General features: G+C 50.3%; 1 protein-coding gene across 2 annotated transcripts; it reads right to left on the bottom strand.

Annotated features, from left to right (window-relative positions):
- Positions 1-1,816: 1,816 nt before the first annotated feature.
- Positions 1,817-18,312, bottom strand: MAP6D1 (MAP6 domain containing 1). 2 transcript variants are annotated; one of them, XR_015700716.1, is made up of 4 exons: positions 17,742-18,312; positions 6,538-6,655; positions 3,669-3,978; positions 1,817-2,298 (listed from the first exon to the last, which is right to left on the bottom strand). XR_015700716.1 is itself a non-coding variant. In XM_087740438.1 (3 exons), exons 1-3 carry the CDS (start codon positions 18,257-18,259, stop codon positions 3,901-3,903), a joined length of 714 nt encoding a protein of 237 aa, XP_087596564.1. In that variant the 5' UTR covers positions 18,260-18,312; the 3' UTR covers positions 1,817-3,900. The 2 variants fall into 2 exon arrangements, 1 of the variants encoding a protein (XP_087596564.1); XM_087740438.1 differs by having other exon boundaries at positions 1,817-3,978.
- Between the last annotated feature and the right edge of the window lie 279 nt (positions 18,313-18,591).

Genomic DNA, 18,591 nt, shown 5'->3' with positions numbered 1-18,591 from the left:
CCCTCCTGGCTGCTGCAGCCCTGCCCCTCGCGTTCCTGAGCACATCTCCAGGACGCGGTGGTCAGCTGCAGCGTGCCCAGAAGGTGCCGGACCATCTGCTCTAGAAACGAAGTCATTTGCACACAGGGCTGGCTCAGGAGCAAGTGGTGTGTCTGGGTCCCTGGGTGTAGTCTTGGTGACACCAAAGCCTGTGCCACCAGGAATGAGGGATCGTCCACCCCTTCTGTGCCATCTCTGCCCTGGAAAACACAGCCTCTCTGGGCTACGTGACACCAACATCGATTTGTGGCAAACCAGGTTGGTCCTTAGGATTGTACGTTACTGCAGTGGCCAAGATAGAGGAAATCAGTATGAATAAGTCAGAGGTGATAGGTTTGCATCTGATTGTTCACCCTCCAAGAAATTAGTGCAATGCAAAGAGAAATGTGCAGTTTATAAAAGCAGGCAAATCATTAATGTGCTGCTTGTGAACTTCTCAAGTTCAGGTAATGAGAACTGTCCTGAGCAATGGAGTATTGACCACACCAGAGCTTCACCTGAGCATGTAGAAGTGCCGGTGTTCACAGCTCCCTGCATAGTGGATGCAGCTGGCACAAAACTCACTCTCAGCATCCCAACAGGCCAGGTGTCAGCAAGATGGAATGGAACAAGCAGGTTCAGTGTCACCCTATAGGTAGTAAATGATAATGCTTCAGGTGTAAAACCTTCCTTTTAAAGGACATTTCTTTATGTGTCAAATAACCTTGTTTGCAGTGTGATTCACAGTTGGAAAGCCTTGATGGAATTGGACGTGAACCCAGAGCAATTAGGAAGACAAATACTAGCGTGAGAGCAGCATTGGAAGCAGTCCCGGCATCGTGCCTCGCTGGAGCCTGCAAAACCTGCGTAGATTTGCCCTCTTCAGAGGAACTTGGTGTGATGCCTTTTGATTTGGCTGAGGCAGGCACTTTCCATGCAAAATCAGGTATGTTGCAGACATCAGCAGCCAGTTGCATCGCCCTGTCCCTTGCAGTGGTAAGTACCTGCTTGGTTTTCCTTCCATTCATCCCTCCTGTAGCTGGAGCCAGGCAACAGCTCGTGAGCCTTTGGCTTTCTCCTGGAAGTCTTCTGAGGCATAGCTGGAAGAGCTGGCATAGGACTATCTGGGGAAGCTGGTTGTACCTTCAACACCTTTACTCACCAAACTGTTCTTGGGAGCAACTGTAAAGCCATGATCTCCCTTAAAATTCAAAGCTAGCCCCATTTTCCTGTGATCTGTGTGAGATGGCAGAGTGAAACTGCGGTGAAACTAAGTTGCTCGTCCCTTTCTGCTAACAGGGCACGCTGTGGGCGCCGCTGAAAGCCAGTGTTGAGAGCACGGCACCTGCATCAGAGTGGATCTAACCTCTGTGTCCCTGATGGTGAATGTAACAAATTAGTATCATGGATTCATCCCCTTTTCCCCTTCACGTTGATGGCCTGCTTGCTGAATAGTTTGCGTTTCCTTTGAAAATGTCTGGGAAAAATCCCATAAGCGATTATGAATTCTGCAGAGCAACAGCTTTCCTTTGGAAAGCAGTTGTGCTTTCAAATCAGCAGTCAGGCCACAGCTTGAAATGTGCCTCAGAAGCCATCCTTGCTGGGGTCGGTGCCTGCAGATAAGCTTGAGGATCAAGGAATTGGCTGTGATGGCTGTGAATGCAGTCGGGCATCTCCGCGACACCTTGCTTAGTGTCCTGCACGTGCAGCTGTGTGAGAGAGAAATGCAGTGAAAAATCGTCCTGCAAGGTTGAATACCCAAGGGTTATGTTTTACAACAAAAAAAAATTGGGAAAGAACCAATAGCCAAAATACATTTTAATTTATTAAATCAAATCCAGTCCATTTGATAAAATACAAGCTTATTATATTACCAGTTTGTTTAGAACTGGGTTGATTTTTTTTTTAAGAAATACAGTGAATTAAGAAGAGAGACTGAATAGACAATTTATCCTTTTTTCTTTTTTTTTTTTGCTGTTAATAAAGTCCAAGATTGAAATGAACTTAAATTGTTTGAACAAAACTGTTAAAAACATTATAAAGAGATTAAACAAGCAGATTGAATTCTTAGAAACATCTAACATGCAAAACCTTTAGTACAGTTTGAATGTTTCAAATGAATCTCCTGAAAAATGAATCTCCTGAAAAATTATTTTGGCAAGCACTGGTATTACTGTAGGTTCCTCTGGGTCCACGGATGAGTGTGGGAAGTGCCATCCCTCGTGCCAACCAACCGCAGCTTACTGCAGATGTTACCTCTTCTCGTGGTTGTGTTCGGTCCTGCTAGGGTAACGAACAGAGGTGGCACCATTAAATTCTCACATAATGCAGGGAGAAGATGCTGTCTGCATGTATTCCAAATACGATCCACATGCCAAGAGTTCAAAAATTGTTCATATGGGAGTTACCAGCAATGCATACATGTTTGCAGAGTCCCCAAAGTTCATGAAATTTGCCTTCGACTTCCGCTAGTAGGAAGGTGAAGAAAAAAATCCTCCTGTGTTAAAAGTCCATTTCAGTACAGATGAATGAATATCCTATCACTGCTCAAGTCTGAGGATTGTTTCCTTTTGTTCTAGCCAATACACTTGTGTCTTCCAAACACATAAAGTAAAAGTTTTTCAATTTTTTTCCCCAAAATAATTAGCAAAACCATGAAATAAGCAGTAGACTAATTATCTTGCATAAGTCATTGAGATAGAAACTGTAAACCCACTACAGTCTCGATGAACAAAGGCTAAAAAATGGTTTCTTTAAACACATGTACCTCAGCAAAAGTTAAATGCACACCAATCTAAAAAAATCAGCTTTAGAATAATGATACTTAAAATGGCCAATCTTAAAAATGAAGGATGTCTTACATTCTACGCTACATTTTTCTTTAAGAAGAGTTTCTAAGTAACATTCACTTCTGGTTGTTCCTAGCATTAGCATTACCAATATACAGGCAATAATTTAGGAATTTCAAGGCAATATTTTCCACCTTGCATATGCAAAGAGTTAATATTTATTAAAAGTATAAGCATGTCCTTTTCATTAAAGGATCACAAATTGCTTCAGGTAAAATCCATATACAATATTTACACTCACCCTAACAGCTATACAAATTACATAAATATTTTAGATCCTCTGGAGTCTGGTAGGTGCCTAGCTGACTGACCATGCAATCCTCTCCGCACCAGGCTGGAGGGTGGCTGTCAGGGCTGTCTCCCGAGGTTTGGTCCCCTCTTGCTCCTGCGTCAGCCCACCAACTTTGGCAATAGCCAGCTTTCCAGCCTTAAAGCCCCAAGACACTGCATGTGCCAGTTTTATTTTAGAGTTCAATGGTGCTGGCTTCCTCCAGCTTCTAAAACAACCCTGGAAGTTCAGACCAGCCCCTTTGATGCTATGATTTCTGGTGATGCCATTTGAGGTCCTATTTCCAAAACCCCTTAAGAAGCTCAGAAGTCAGCCAGACACTCCCCGTCTTTCACCAGCCTACTTAGAGGGTGCTGCTAAATAAAACTCTTTTTGGTTTTAGTTATCCATCCTGCTTGTGATTGTTTTCCCTCCCACCCTGTGTAGTTAAGCGTAGGGCTGTTGCCCGCAATACTGCCTTTGCTGCCCAAAGTCAATCTCCTAATGTGATGCCAGCTGGCATAGTAACGAACCTGCTCCTGTGAATAACTAGGTCACTCCTTGCAGCGTGTCTTGCCAGTTCTGAACCGAGCGCTTTGCGGTTTGTTGTGTTAACAGAAATTGTGTGTGCATATCATTAATCACTGGAGCTGCTTTTGATAATACCGGTTCTTTGATCTTAACACTCCTCATGAAAATTGCATAGTGATACATCTTAACAGAAACGCCGCGTTTAAGCTGCCTGGGTGTGAGGAGGGTCCAGGTTCACACATTGAGGATCCGTGACGGCGCCTGGAAAACAGCAGAAGGGTTGGGGGAGAACCTGGTCTTCACCTCTGGGATCTAGTGGGGTGAGGGGGAGAGAAACGTTAGTGCAAGACAGGGTGCGACTGTCTGGAGAGTTTGAGGGGTCTGGAGCGTTGTGATAATCTATCTGCTCTCCCCTGTAACGTGCCACTACCTGACAAGCGTTAGCTCTTGGCTGGGTGTCGATGAGACTGGCCTCGGCATACAGGGTGAGTCAAGGGCAGGTGTGATGCTGCGCCACCGAGGAGGGGCTTTGTTGTAACCCAGCCCTTGGACCCTGAGGTGTGTGGTGTGATGCTGGATTTAAGCGAGAGGAATTAGAGTGGTGTGCGTCAGGTCCTTAACCTTTTGGAGAATGCTATCCAGGCTCCGTCAAAACTGTAATGCTTTATGGGGTCACAAGCTGTGTGTGCTGTGAACAGAGGCACAGACCTGGAGTATCCAAAAGAGAAAAACTGGTTACTGGCCATGCCAGGCTGTGAAACTGCAAGGACTTTGATAAGGATGTAAACTCCTCAGGCCTGGAGGAAAGGTAGAGAATACAGAGGTTGCTCTCTCTGATGTCTGGAGAGTCAGAATTTCACCCAATATGTAGCTGTTGTGGTTGTATTGAAGCGTGAAGGAACACCTAGATGCTTGTGGCTTCCCTAACGCTTAAAACCCAAAGGATTTGAAACAGCACTGGCCTTAGCTGTGCATCCAGCCCAGGACTCTGAGTGAATCTGGCCATAAAACATGAAAGGTGGAAAGCTTTGCTGGGTGCTGAGTATTCTAATGGCACCATCCAAGTAGAGAAAAAAGAGCAAGACCACAGGCAAAGAGAGTATAGGGAAAGCTATCGATCTGTTTGTTGTTGTTGCATTGTTCTGATTTTTCCGTTCCTCTGGGGATGCATCTGACACGCTAAGGAAAAAGAGAAGCGTCACAAACAGCCTGTGCGCAGTTCAGCAGCTGGGGAGGACCAGCAGTCTGAGTCCTACAGGCAGACTGTCAGGGCACAACGTAAACCTGACTCCCACGTGTCCAGCAAAGCCATGGGCTTCAGGCAAGAAGTCCAAATGGCCAAGTGTAAACCAGGGAGAGTCTGACTTCTGTTTGAACTGGGAGCGGCCGCGGTGGTACCCTGGGGCTCCAGGAAACGGGACCTTTGCTTACATGGTCCGGAGTGTGGTGTCCTTGGCGGCATGTGTTTGTGTCTGGGATTCCAGTCTTCTCTTTCCCTTCCTTGAGAACTGGGATAGGGACTCTGAGGGGTTCCTCTAGGACCCTCTCCTTTGCATCCTGTCTGCCAAATAGGAAGACACTGTATTTTGCCCCTCCAGGACAAAACACATCAAATACAAGGGTCAAAATACAAGGTTTAAGGGTTAAATACCCTCTATCCTTATTGCTGTACCTCAGTAAGCAGCCCAGACTATTAAGAGCAAGGAGGAAGTTTTGGTGAGGTTTGCAAATTCTGTTTTGCCTGAGGTCACTGTCCCACTTTCAGTGGAGCTGGATATACCCATCGTGTGCCTTGTCGCAGCACTGTGCCAGCAATCCTCTGCGGAGGAGGCACTTGACTGTCTGCTGATTAAACACTTCTTCCTTGTCTCCTCCAAGGCAAAGATTTACTTTTTACGTGTGGCCCTGGAGTAGCTGCTATTACCTCTAACAGCATGGCATGCTGCAGCTGGGGAATTCAGCCCCAGCACTGTCTCTGCTTTCTGAGTCATTCAGTGCAGCCTGTGAATGGCTTTTGTGGTTGGTTAAGTACCGTTCTCTTTGGTGGTCCTAATGCAAAAAGCAGCTAAACCAGAGCCTCATTGGTGTGCACTTTCCTTCTTCGTGGGGATGGGGAGTGTGTGGGGCCACACCAGGGAAAACGCTGAGTACAGAGAGAACATTTCCTCGTGGGATTTTCTGTAATGCTGAGATGTATTTTGCCAACAAGAAAATGATCTTATGCTGGTATAGAAGGTTGTAGAAACTTGCAGGACAATCCCAAGGAAGTCTCAGAGGCCCAAGAGCTGTGCGGCTCGGCCGTTCACCACAGCTATATCATCCTTGGTGTTGGTAGTGGGGGCGGCTTCTGCCCTTACCAGCACGGGGGAGTTTTGTCCTGTCTGGGTGGGTGCCGTTCCTTAGGCAGCGATCTGCAGATGTTCCCATGCGAACACCTGTGTCCATGGTTGATGTTAGCACCAGAGGCTGAATCTCACGCTACAGCCCTAATGCTAGTGTGCACTGACAGCTCTGAGTGTGCGCAGAGGGTGTTAAATGCACCTTACGCAGAGAGAGAGAGAGAGAATGACGCACACCTTGTACATAAGGTATCCAACTGAGGGAATCGCAAATCTTGAAATTCCTGACTGTTAAGCAGTTTAAAATCTTGGTCTCGGGCTGAATTCTGATAAGTTACTGTATGACATTCTCTAGCATGTCTCTCTGAAAGCCAGGGATGGCCACATTACCTAATGGGCAGCGATGAAAGAGTGGTCAGTGAAGACTTGGCTTTATTCTACGCGCACCACACCAATAACAAATGAGGAGTTCCTGATGCGTACTTTGGGCTTTACTCACATTGACTTTGGGATTTTAAAAAATGTTAATTACCTTAAAATCTGCCTTGTAGCTTGTCTCTTGAACAAAATGGTCTTCTGGGATAATGAAGCCTTGCTTTGTCTTTATAGGCTTGGATGGTTTTGCTCCAGTCCATGGGCGATACTCTTGCCTGAAATGAGATTGTCAAGACAGAAGAACCCCTAAAACACAACATACTCACAGGGTACTTCTGCTCAGAGTGGTTGCAAAGCCAGAAGGCAAGGCTGGTTACAATCAGCTCATAATATTGAACTTGTCTAAGGCATACCGAGAATAAAAGAAGAACTGAGCCTAGAGGCCTGCCTCTCTTAAAAAGTCCAGGCTGAAAGATGCAACAGGGCATAGACTGGGCTAACTGGCTGCCCTGACTTAATTCTTCTTTTATTCCTGGCAAAATGTGCTCTCTCTCAGAGATGCTTGGTGCTTTCCTCCTTGGTAAGAAAAAGTCAGGGTGACTTTTTGCTTGATAGCTCATTGACCATTACAATGTAAAACACTGGCTGACTCGTTGGCCACTTACAATGTAAAACGTCTTGGTCTGGGGCCGCGAGTGCCCAGCCCTCACGCATGTGGAGGGAGGCTGCTGACGTTCCCTTACTTGGCGTTAGCTCTCTCGACAGCAGGCACGTTTGCCAATGTGTGGGTGCTGCGCCTCTGTGGCAGCTCAGTCTGAAATGCATCCAAAGGGAGACACCATCTCCACTGGCAGATGATTCTGATGGTATTTTCCTTCAGATGGAGGCCAGTGCTTTGACTTTGCATGACAATGTCCGAGAAGGCGGCACTTGGCTGACTTACTCTTGGAGCAGTGACATCTCAGAAAGGGGTGCAGACACTGCACTGGGAAAGGGGCAACACATGTTTCGAGAGCACTGAAGAACAGCGTGGCAGGGTCTGGCTTAACTCGGCTGCCAGCTCCCTTCCACAGCCTCCCCTCTGCTTCTCTCTACCTCTTGTCACAAACAGGCTTCACTAATGCCCTCTCCATTAGGGCTTTCTGGATGCTGCAGTAGCAGCCAACTGAGCTGGCTTGTTTGCTCTCAGGAGAAGACAGAAGTCTGCTCTTTTTGTGTACGTATCTCTGGCAACCAATTCAGGCAGCTTCTGTAGCAAAAGGAGAGGCAACTAACGAAGCTGTGAAAATTTTACATTCATACCCTGGCATACTTAAATAATAACTGAATTTTGCTAGCTGATTATAGACTGAATCAAGGGGTAAGACTGACTCCTGAGCCATGTCCAGGCTAGGGAAATAGGCTGTGTTTTAAAGTGCCAAGCTTAGCTTTGGTCACGGCCTTCCTAATTTTCATTTTTTCTGAGCATGTTATTTGCTATTTTGACAGTAGCTGCAAATTCTTCTTTTAAAAATCTTATTTCAAGTGTGTAAGTGTGGAGTATTATTTTAGAATGTGTAGTTTGGTCTCGATCCTTTTAGTATATTACCAAAATATCCACTGCCTGCTTTATGCTAGATTTCTAAACATAGACTCAGCCTTAAAATGCTGCCTCTTTTCTTGGTTGATTTGTAGATACAGGGTACAACCCTGGGCTGTATCTAAGCCAGTGAGAAACCAGCATGCTAACAAAATTAATTCTAAAAAATTAAGTTACTGTTTCTTGACTGAGCGAGCTGCCGGCACTGGCCTCCTGTGAGGGCGGATGAGTGTGGGTGCAGGCAGAAGGAAACGGGCAGAAGCCCGCAGCTGGGGCTGACAGCAGTCTGTCAGCTGGAGTGGAGGTGGAGTGAGTTCTTAAATCCACTCAGTTAGTAACAGATATTGCTCTGCAGAAAAGCTTCCTGCCCATCGGAAAGCAAAACCAGGCCCCTGTCAGGGCTGTCTATGTGCACTGCAAATCTTGTCTCTAATCGGTTTGCGCTTGCTGTTCTGAGCTGCCACCTTCCGCCTTCTCTGCATCTTGCTGTTCCAGCTTGCTCAGGCAGCAGGTTAAGTGCCTGCACAGCTCTCCCAGGGCTGGTGGTGCAGTTCCTGCTGCTTTAGCACCTCAGGATAAGGAAGCAGCTTTGCAGAAAGGTGATTTTGGCCAAGCAATGCCCCAAGAAGGCAACCTTTCAGCAGGGATTCCCAGATATGTGTGAATGATGGGTTAAATCTCAGCTCTGCTCTGCTGCGCAGCCAGAGGCAGGACACACAGTTACTGGGCAAAATACCAGCAAAATGGTACAAAGCCATCAATTACATCCCAGCAGTTTCCAGGAACTGGAACCTGCCACCCCACATAAAGCTGGATTGCCCCAAGGATGCTGGTGGCATTGATTCCTAACTATTCACCCTCATGCCGGCTGGTCTCCCCGCTGCATTACACTGCAACGGAGTGTGTCCCCAGCTTTCAATGAACGACTGTGCCGCCTGTCTCTGCAGCCAGCTCTGTCTCACTGCTTTGTAGCAGATCATTTGCCGATTTGGCAGGCCCCCAAACACAGCCCTTTTGGATCTCGGGACCCTCATTTTGGCTGGAAGCCAAATTGTTCTCCTCTCAGCCTGGATAGCCAAAACTATTTCTAAGGCACCTACAAGCAATGAGAAAATGCTCTGCCTTCACCCATAGAAACAAACATGAGGACAGATACAGCCGCGGCTCAGATCCACAGGAGCGTTTCTTATTTGGACCCAGCGTTTCCTCCTGGGTGAACCCAGAACTCCGAGCCACAGGGAAGGGCTGGGCAAAACAGAGACGACTTATCCTCTTTGGGAGCTGGGGTACTTGAAACAAAACAAGAAATTAAAATGACAACCTTTGGTCCAGAAAGTACAGCTAACTGAATTTGCTCTTTCAGCTTGCAGGACACATGCACTCATCTCCAGCTGTATAGTCAAGTCAGAAGGAACACGAGCCCAAATACCAGTTTGCTGACTTGACTAGAAATCAGTCATGAGTGGAGTCAAAATACATGAGCTACTCAGAGCCTGGGGAAGAGGAACAACCTCTTTTTAATGTTACTTAGTTTAAGATGTCAAGCGTCAAGATTTAGTGACTGTCTCCCCCCCCTTGTATTCCCTGGTGCAACGTTTGCTCCCCGTGCTTGAGGAAGCCAAAGTGTCAAGTCCAGCTCAGCCGGTGCGTTGCCTCGCCCGCCCTTGCCCATGTCCACCACCGTGGGTGGTGGCTTGTCCAAGATCACACAAGCAGCAGTTATTAGCAAGAGAACAGCATGGTGGGAGAGGAAATTACAGAAATGGCATGGAGAAGGAGAGCGCCCTGAATGGTGTGCCATCCAGCTGCTGCTGGGGATGAACACGAGACATTGACTGTTGCTGCTGGAGATATCCATCTTCGTCCTTCCTGCGGTACCCCTCCTCCTCCTCCCCTCATCCCTAGACAGCAGCAGTTGTCAGGTTACTTGGGGGCTGCAAGGACCTACAGTGGAGGGGAAATAGCCTCCAGGCCCATAACTCAGTGTCCAGGCTCTCTTCAGGTTCTGTTCTGCTCTCCATTGTTACAACCTAGAGGTGAGACTTTCGATCTCCATAAATAGAAATGACCCAGTGGTACTTAGAAGTACTAAAGCACTGAGGTTGTGAAAGAACACGGCCTCCTGAGTTGTAGGAAGGGTTTAAAGTAGTAGAGATCAAAAGGGAAGGGCTGCTTTTTGTGTACTGCTGTTGCTTTACATCTGACTCGCTCTAGGAAGGAATAAGAAGCAGCTTTTTGCAGGTGGCTGCCCCGTTACTCTGTGGAACTGCTTTGATCACATAAATCACTGGTTTCTCAATCATTTCTTTACTCTTTCTCGTAATTGGTTAACAGAGCCCGGGGAAAGGTGTTTCTTCTTTTTTAATGTGTCAGGATGAGTTGTCTGGAGGGGGGAGGGTTTGGATCAATGCGGTGTGGGGAGCCAGGAGGTTTGTGGCCTGCTGGGACAGTTTAACGCCCAGTGGCGATGGGAACTGGAGCAAGTGGGAGTACAGCTAATCTGTATGCTAGAAACAAAAAAAGTGTTGGACTATAATTACCAGAGGGTTACTATGAAGCCCAGCTTTGAAGAGAGCTGTTTCAGTGAGCTGGTGGTTGTGTCCCATCTCCCTCCGCGGGTGAGCAGGACCACACGTACCAGGGCTGTCAAACAGCCTAGACGGGGGTCAGGCGGGGCGGGTGCTCCCATGGGCTCTCACCACGATTCACCATGTGGCCTCGCAGACTTCAGGGCATGATTTGGGAATGATGGATTCAGGATTGGTCCTTCTGTTCCTTCCAAACACAGCGTGCTGCTGCTGCCAGCTCTGCCTGCTGCGGCTCAGGCTGCTGTGAGCCACGCGGCTGCCGGCCCATGTGCTGCCTCCAGCTCTCTCCCCGTCTCATGTGCTCCACAAATATTTTCTGGCCTTGCAGAGAAAGCCGCCCGTGAAATCTTTTTGATTTCACTGACCTAGTGAAAATCTAACCTAGAAAGCTTTTTCATTTCACTGAGATGGAGGGCATTTCTGCTGGGTGTGGGGAGGCAGAGGGTGGAAATCAAATATCAACCATGCTGTTCGCAATGCTGGGACTGCCATTTCCAGCCAGAGTTACCTTCAGTATTGATAGTATTCCTTTGCCTTGTAGTATGCCACCAATGCCATCACAGTTGGCACTTTAGTACCTCATCTTTATGTCATGATTTGCTTCACTTGATTAATTATCAGTGGTGTTTGGAGCCACTGCATTACAATCCCATTTCTCCTTTGAGAAATAGAGAAAAAGGCTCATCCTGTAGAGCTGAACATAACTCTGAGCTACACTGCCTGAGCTAGTCTGCATTTATTCTTCCATTGCCCTCTTCCTTCTCATACCCAGCAACACCAGTGAGAATTAAGCAGCATAATGAACATTTGTCCCATTTTCCTTTCAGAAGAAAAGTTGTGTGCACAGTTTGGGGGTCCCTGTTATTTTCTTTTCAAAGCACACGCTACCCTAGACGTCTTGGGGAAGCCAGGCTGGTATGCACAGGGTTCAGGCAGAAGGTGGTGGGGTATGAAATAGCACCCCGTTTGCAATGCAGCTCCTCGCAGGTGCTCAGGCAGGTTGCTGACACAGCTGCGCAGCCGCCCCTTCAGACAGGACAGTTTTGTTTTGCCCAGGCAGAGCTGGGCAGCCAGTGGTGCTCTCCCAGAGGACAGGCTGTGTCTGCTTATGGCAAAGACCCGCACAGATCAGGGCGCTGTGACATCTCCTGGTCAACAGAGGATTGCAAACGGCATGAGTCATGGATGCAGCGGGGAGAGCTCTGGGATGGACAAAGCCAGGAGCCCTCCTGGATAGCAGTGCCATTAAACTGCTTTTCCTCCGAGCTATGTCAGACACCGGTGGGGTGCTGGAGGCCCTTCCAAGCCTTCTATCCAGGCGAAGAGCACAGTGCGAGGACAAAAATGAGGGAAAGGCAAGGCTGAAGGAGAGACACAGCTAGAGGGGTAGAGGAAAGATGTAGCAGAGGGGTAGAGAGACCAGCACAGAAATCACAGAGGAGGAAAGCAGAAGACACCTGGATGCTTCCTGTCTCAGCTCTCACCTGTAGTAAGGCCAGGCAGTACTTGGAGCTGCTCGTAACTCACAGGAAAGAAGCAACAGCAAAAGACTGGACTGAAATGCCTGGAAAAAATCCTTAAGCCTAAAACTATTGTCTTAGTGTGAGTTTTGGGGGCTTACTCTGCTCACAGACAGATCCCCGAGGAAGGAGCATTTAGAGTGGTGTGATAGGACAGGCAGCTGCTTCCCTCTTATCGGAGCTGTGTGAATGAGCATTTGTGGGTAGGTCTTAGGGTCTTGACTTCTGTCATTATCCCATTTCCCATTCTTTCCCCTTTTCCTGTAACATAAGTTTGGATGTACTCTGAGTGGAGGAAATTCCTCCTACCTTTATGCAACAGCTTTGAATCTTCCTCATTTCAGTTCTGCAGCATACTTTGCAGAACAGACATCCTCTCTTGAGCCACTATTTCCAGCACCACCCCCCCCCACCTCCTCCCACAGCTCTGTCCCCCTCCAAGCCCTCCCTTCCTGCAGCCAGGCTATGCAACACACAGCAAGTCTCTCTGGACCCATCCCAACGCCTGCACCAAGCAAGCTTACTTCTTAAATAGCGTAAAAATCAGGGGCTTCAGTATTAATTTCCCCAAGCAGCAAGATACTTAAGAATGTAAAGATAACTGTAAGCCTTGATTATAAAAGCTTTACTCCTATTATTAAGGATAAGCATGTGTTTAAATATCTTGCTGGATCAAGGATGGAGCTCCTCATACACAGCACTATTAACCCTGCCAGCTCAGGCGTGTGCTGTGATCCCATACTCCACTGAACATGAGTACAGGTATTTTCTCTGATTTCTTCTGCACAGCTGAAATAAGATGTTTTTCAACGTGAAGCAGTCACCACAGTTCACCTTGCCCTTCTGCACCAGCACTATGTGAAGGCAGGTGAATAGTATAGACAGCAAAATAGGGGGAAAAGTGTCATTCCCCTTCATTCTGTGGGATCTCCCCTGGTGGAGAGGATGTCTCTGCTCCTGGTCATGGTGCAGTAGCATATGCTCACACAAGTAGGTGGGAGTTCAGTTTGCCGAGGGATCTTCCGCTCTGCTATTCCCAAAAGCACTAGCAATGGCACATGAGGCTCTTTCTCCTTAACGACCCCAGTTCTTTACACATTTTCTTTTCATCAAGGCAACAAAACAAAATTGCTTGCTCTGGGTAAGCTGATCTCAAGGCCCTCAGTTTGGGCTGCTTCACTCCTGTGCCTCCCACCTGTGAACAAGTCAGGTGTTCTCGACTCTCACACCCACTCAAAACACCCAGAGTGTGGAAACACCAACTGCAGAGATTAGGCTTTGCTCGGGGCTGGCATTCTGGTTTTGTGCAGAAATTCGCAGTCAATCCTCCCCCTTCCCCAAGTGCTAATACAAGCAAAACCGATGGGTGGGGGAAGAAGAGGCAAAACAATTGCTCGCAGCTCCAATGCAACGTTTTCACTTACATATTTGAAGTGCTTTCCAGAAACTGGCAGGTTACCGAAGGGAAAACTGAGGTCTGCAGTGACTTAAAGAAATACAGCTGAGCCTTGAACAGGGCTCTGCTCCCAGCAATACCAGCCCTGGCAGAGAAGTTGTGCCCTCATCCCCGTTGCCTTCTAACAAGGTAAGAAGATGACCTCCAGAGAACAGAGCCAGCTGGAGATACCTGCTGACAGCATCAGCTTCTCTCATCCACCATAGAAGGGAGCTAAGTAAAGCACTTATCTATTTCTAAAATATCTGCTAAATGCAATCAAGACCTGGTACTACAATTAATTGTGTGCAAAGTCAGAAGTACACAGCACCTGCAACTCACTGCTGAAAGAGAGAAGCCACTTCCATGACCCCAAAGGACAAACCCTTGGGAAGCTGCAGAGGGGGCCGCTATGCGCTTCCTTCTGCCTCCTCCAGAATCACTACAGTGTAATCTACTGCAACCCTCTGCAGCAGTCCCCGGGATCTTTTCACAGTTGGAGCACTTCCCATTTTAGCCTTTCAAGTGTAGCTTGTGTCGATCTGCCTTGGTCTGTGTGCCCGAGCTCCCCCCATGTAGCCCAGTTAGGGTTTGCCTTTATTCAGAGCCTGCAGAACTCCAGCCGAAATGCAGGGACTGGAGACAGGAGATGCCCCAAATATCTGGGGACATGGGGCAATAGTTTGGAGAGCAGGTAGCTGTGCTGTCCTTCCAACCTTTATACAGAGTTATTCTTTCAAAATTAAAAATATCTTTGCTTCCTCAGAGGTACAGGTATTCTTCCAACACGCCCTCCACCTTTATCTTCCTTTTGGCCATAGAAAGACTCCCACCAGATGTCACTAGGAATGGGACTGGTTGTCTTGTCTTGGTCACTGGTGCTGGGGGTGGGTTTATTTTGTTCTGGTAAACGCCAGGTCAGGCTGGCTGGCTGCACCACGTACAGCCAGTTTTGCATTCAGCTGAGTTTCCTTCTGTGCTTAAAAAGGAGTGCCGAGAGAAAGATGTAGTAGGAACTTGCAGAATGAAATCTCACGGGAGCAGTGCACTGATGCACAAAAGCATATCAGACGGTGCTGAACGTTACAGGGAACGCACTGCTACACTTGGGTGCTCTACAGAAACAAACATGCAATACGTTGTTGTAGAACCACTCAGTCAAAATCCCTGAATTAAAAAGAAACAAACAAACCACAAAACCCCACAAAACCCCAAAAAACCCCACCATCACCTTACAGAATTAAGCAAGAAAACCACCACTGCCATTAAAAGCTTGGAGCGGACCATGTATCAATGCCAACCTTCCTGCACTACCCTGTTCAAGCCAGTCTTTCCTTCTCTTCAGATCTTTTGTCTTGCACATTAAGCAAGCCCAGCCAGCTGCTGAGACCTGACAAAGTCACAAAACACAACTGGAGGCTGCTGACTGGCAGCGTCCACATGGCAAGAGCCTCGTGGTGCGTGCCTGACCCGGCTGGGTGCAGAGCCTGCTGAAGCACCTGTAGCACATGGGGCTCAAATGACCCATTTCTTCTGAGAGCAGACACAGCTGACCCCACACACAGAGCCTGGTCCTCAGGACCTGCTCGCAGGGCTGAGCCGTAGGGAAGGGCTGATAAAGGGGGAAAAGGGGGAATCTCCCCAAAGTTATCCCTAGCAAGGAAATGAGAGTGCCTAACCAAAAATGTGTGTGTTTTCCACACCTTTTCTCCCTTTTCCCAAACCCCCTGAAGACATTATGTGGTTCACCAACCTTCTCCTCAAGGCCCAGCAGCCTCCAGCTGCCCCAGGCAAGAGACCCCCCCCCCCCCCCCTGCCCCTAGCACAGCTGATCTGCCCTTCCTGCTTCCCCAGCGCTGCTGCCTCACCTGCGGGTGGGTGCAGCCTACAAGAAGTGGGGCAGGTCCCTGCTGCCAGAGGGTAGCGGAGCTGTGCGTGGCCACCAAGGGACAGCTTCATGCACAAGTAGGGTCCCCCTGGCCTTTGTCAGAGGGAAAGATGAAGAACATCAAACCTTAACGGTGCTGTTCAGCTACTGCCTGAAGGTGACGTAAACCTTTGCAGACTGCAAGGCTGCCTTTGGAAAATAATAAGGTAAGAGGAAAGGAGGACTGAACTGTAGTGGTGTTAGTGGAAACGTCTTTGAGGTTGTGAGTGCTCAGCTTGCAGAAGGTGGGTGTGCTGTGGATTGCCCCTTCCCTGCCTCAGACTGGGGGAGTGCTCCTGGGGCTCTGGCGTGACTGAAGCTACCAAATACAAACCTAGTGCCCCAAGTGTAACTGAAAATGAGCGTGAGCAATTCTGCCAAGTACCTGCTTAGTGTTTCTTTTTTTAAAAAAAAAAATCTAAATCAAGATAGACTCTTGCAGCCTGTGAAGCTATTGTGCACTTTTCTCCTGGTGCTTGTTGTGACTCCTGTGTGCTCAGTAGTATGAGGATTTCTGAAATTTGCAATGTTGTACCAGATGATAATCCAAAGAAACTGTGGGAATTAGTGGAGTAAGAGAAAAGTGGTTTGACTTGTATAGTCCTGTCTGCATTAGTTGTACCGTATAGCCTTCAAACTGCTTAAAGGTTTTATGTGCGAACTCTGTCCTGGTGTGGCTGCCCTGGCTTGTGCCTCCATCCTCATCCCGCACTGCTCCTCCCGTCAGCCGTGAGTTCCTCGACTACACTAAGTCTTACTTTTTGTAAAACTTGTTTTGATTTGCGTGTTGGTATGTTGTCCCAGCCAGTACTTCGTTGTGTGATCTGTAAGCTTCTTGCTCTTTCATGGTAGTAGCTGAGAGCCCCGTGTAAGAACAGACAAGTCAGAGGGAAGAGAGGTGTGAGACGTGACTCTGCTGAGCGTTCAAACAGCTGTAGGGAAGCTGCGGCTCTACTGCAGGTTAATGCACCCTTCCTCTGGGGTCAGGCTGAAGAAGCGAGGGAGCCTTCAACATCAACGTGGAGATGGATGCGTTTCTGAAAGGTGAACCTTGCTAGTCTTGTTCTAGGCAGGTTTCCCTGAAGTAACTCCTGTGCTGCTTTGAAATTTAAAAGTGCTTTTCTTCAAAAATAATCACCACTCTGTGACTGTCCTGTGAGATGTGGCAAAAGATAAAATAGCGCATAAATTCAAGCGCTGCAGTAATCCTTCCCAGGGCCCCCAGTGTGTTTGTCTTAAAAGCTCTATGATAAATAATCTAATGAATGGCAGTTATGAAGAGAAATGTCTCCTACCTAATAGATAATAAGTGTCTAAATACTTGGGATTCTATTGGAATAAAAATAATTACTCTATTAATATACCTCATAGGCATATTAAAACCTGCCAAACATCGTTATGAGGGAGCGTGTGGTAACAACGTGAAACTCGTACAATATTCAACAGCAGCCTTGTAGGAGCCGAAATCCCCTCTCCTCCCACGGTGGGTGTCAGTGAGAACAAGGGTTGAATTTAGGGGTATCCCCCCTGATTGCTTGTTCCAGAAAATAAAGTTTCTGTAATCAGACATACCGATCACAGGGAAAGGGAGGCATCAATAACGTACATCACTAATGATTTCTGAAGGCTCTTTGGGAAAGGTAGTTTGTGACAATTTTTCCTGCTACCCATAAGCTGGCGTATTTTGGGGGTTTATCCCCCGCGTCTTTGCGCCTGACTAATCTTTGAGGCAATAACTGGCTCATCTCGGATGTGGCGTCCCAGGAGTTCAAAAGGGTCAGTGCCGATGGCACTGACGGATCCGGGGAGCGCGGCCCAGCGCCGCTGTCGCGTGCGGCGGTCGTGGGCAGCCCCCGCCGCCAGCGGCCCGGCGCCGCCCAGCAGCGCTGGGGACGGACGGCACCACGGATCCGCCGGCTCGCTCCCTTACCCCCCAACCACCGCAGGGGCTGGGAGACGCGGGGCGGCTCAGCGGGCGGCCGCGGTGCGCACCCGAGGCCGGCTCCGCTGCGGAGGCGCGCAGCCGGGGCCCGCCGGGCCGGGCCGGGCCAGCGCAGCCGGGGTCGGGCACCCGCCCGGGGCACAAGCCACGCTTTTAAGGGCCGCACTTCCAAAAGCAAAGGCGGCCTTGGCGACAGGCTGAGCCCGCCGGCGAGGCGCGCAGCCCCCGCTCCCCGTGGTTACGGCTTCCCCCCCGCCCGCCGCGGCCGATGCCGGCGCCCCCGCCCCGCGCTGCGGCGGCGCGTCCCCCGCCCGCGGCAGGGACCCCCGGGCCCGGGGCGGGCAGCGGAGCGGCCCGCCGGCCCGGTTACCTGTAGGAGGTGGTGTGGCCGCCGTCCGCCTGCGAGCGCGGCCGGAGCTGCTCGGGGCCGCCGCAGCCGTCCGCCGCCGGCCTCCCGCCGCCGCCGGGCAGGGCGCAGGCGGCGCGGCCCGGGGCGGGCTGGGGGGCGGCCCCGTCCCTCCCGCCGCCGCCGCCGCCGCTGCTGGCGCTGACCCAGGGGAAGGCGTCCCTCCTCGGGAGGGGCCAGGCTCTGAAGTCCCGCCGGTACTGGGTCTCCGCCGCGAAGGGCTCTCCGGCGGCGACCGCCCGGCCCTTCCTGCGGCCGCCCGCCTTCCCCGCGGCGGCGGCCGGGTCCCGCGGGCGGGGGGCCGGGGCGGGCGGGCGGGCGCTGCCCCGCGGGGGGGCCTCGCCGCGCTGGGGCGCCCCGTCCTCCTGCTCCTCGATGTCCGAGTAGTTGTGGATGGTGAGCGGCACGGAGAGGTCGGACTTGTCCAGCTGGCTCCAGAAGCGGGCCAGGCAGCACACCCGGCTGATGCAGGGCCAGGCCATGGCCGCGGCCGCAGCCCCCGCCTCGCCCGCAGCGGCGCCCGCGGCTCCGGCGCCCGCAGCCGGCCGCGCACCCGGCTTCAGCCCTCATCGGCGGCAGCCCCTCCTCCCGCCGCCCCCTTCCCCCGGTAACGACACCCCCGCTCCGGGACTGCGGCCCGCACACGTGACCCGGGCTGCCGGTGCCGGCGGGGGCCGGCGGCGACGCGGGGAGAAGCCGCCGAGGCCGGACCCGGCGCCGGGCTGCGCTCCCCCAGGCCCCGCGGCGGGCTGCCCCCGGGCGACGCTGCGGTGCGGCGGATCCGCGCCGGCCGCCCCCGGGCAGGGAGCGGCTC

The sequence above is a fragment of the Nipponia nippon genome, unplaced genomic scaffold, assembly GCF_047370975.1.
Source record: "Nipponia nippon isolate SJK-2023a ecotype South Korea unplaced genomic scaffold, ASM4737097v1 scaffold_7, whole genome shotgun sequence".
NCBI classification, from domain to species: Eukaryota; Metazoa; Chordata; class Aves; order Pelecaniformes; family Threskiornithidae; genus Nipponia; species Nipponia nippon.
This window is presented reverse-complemented; position numbering and strand designations above follow the sequence as displayed.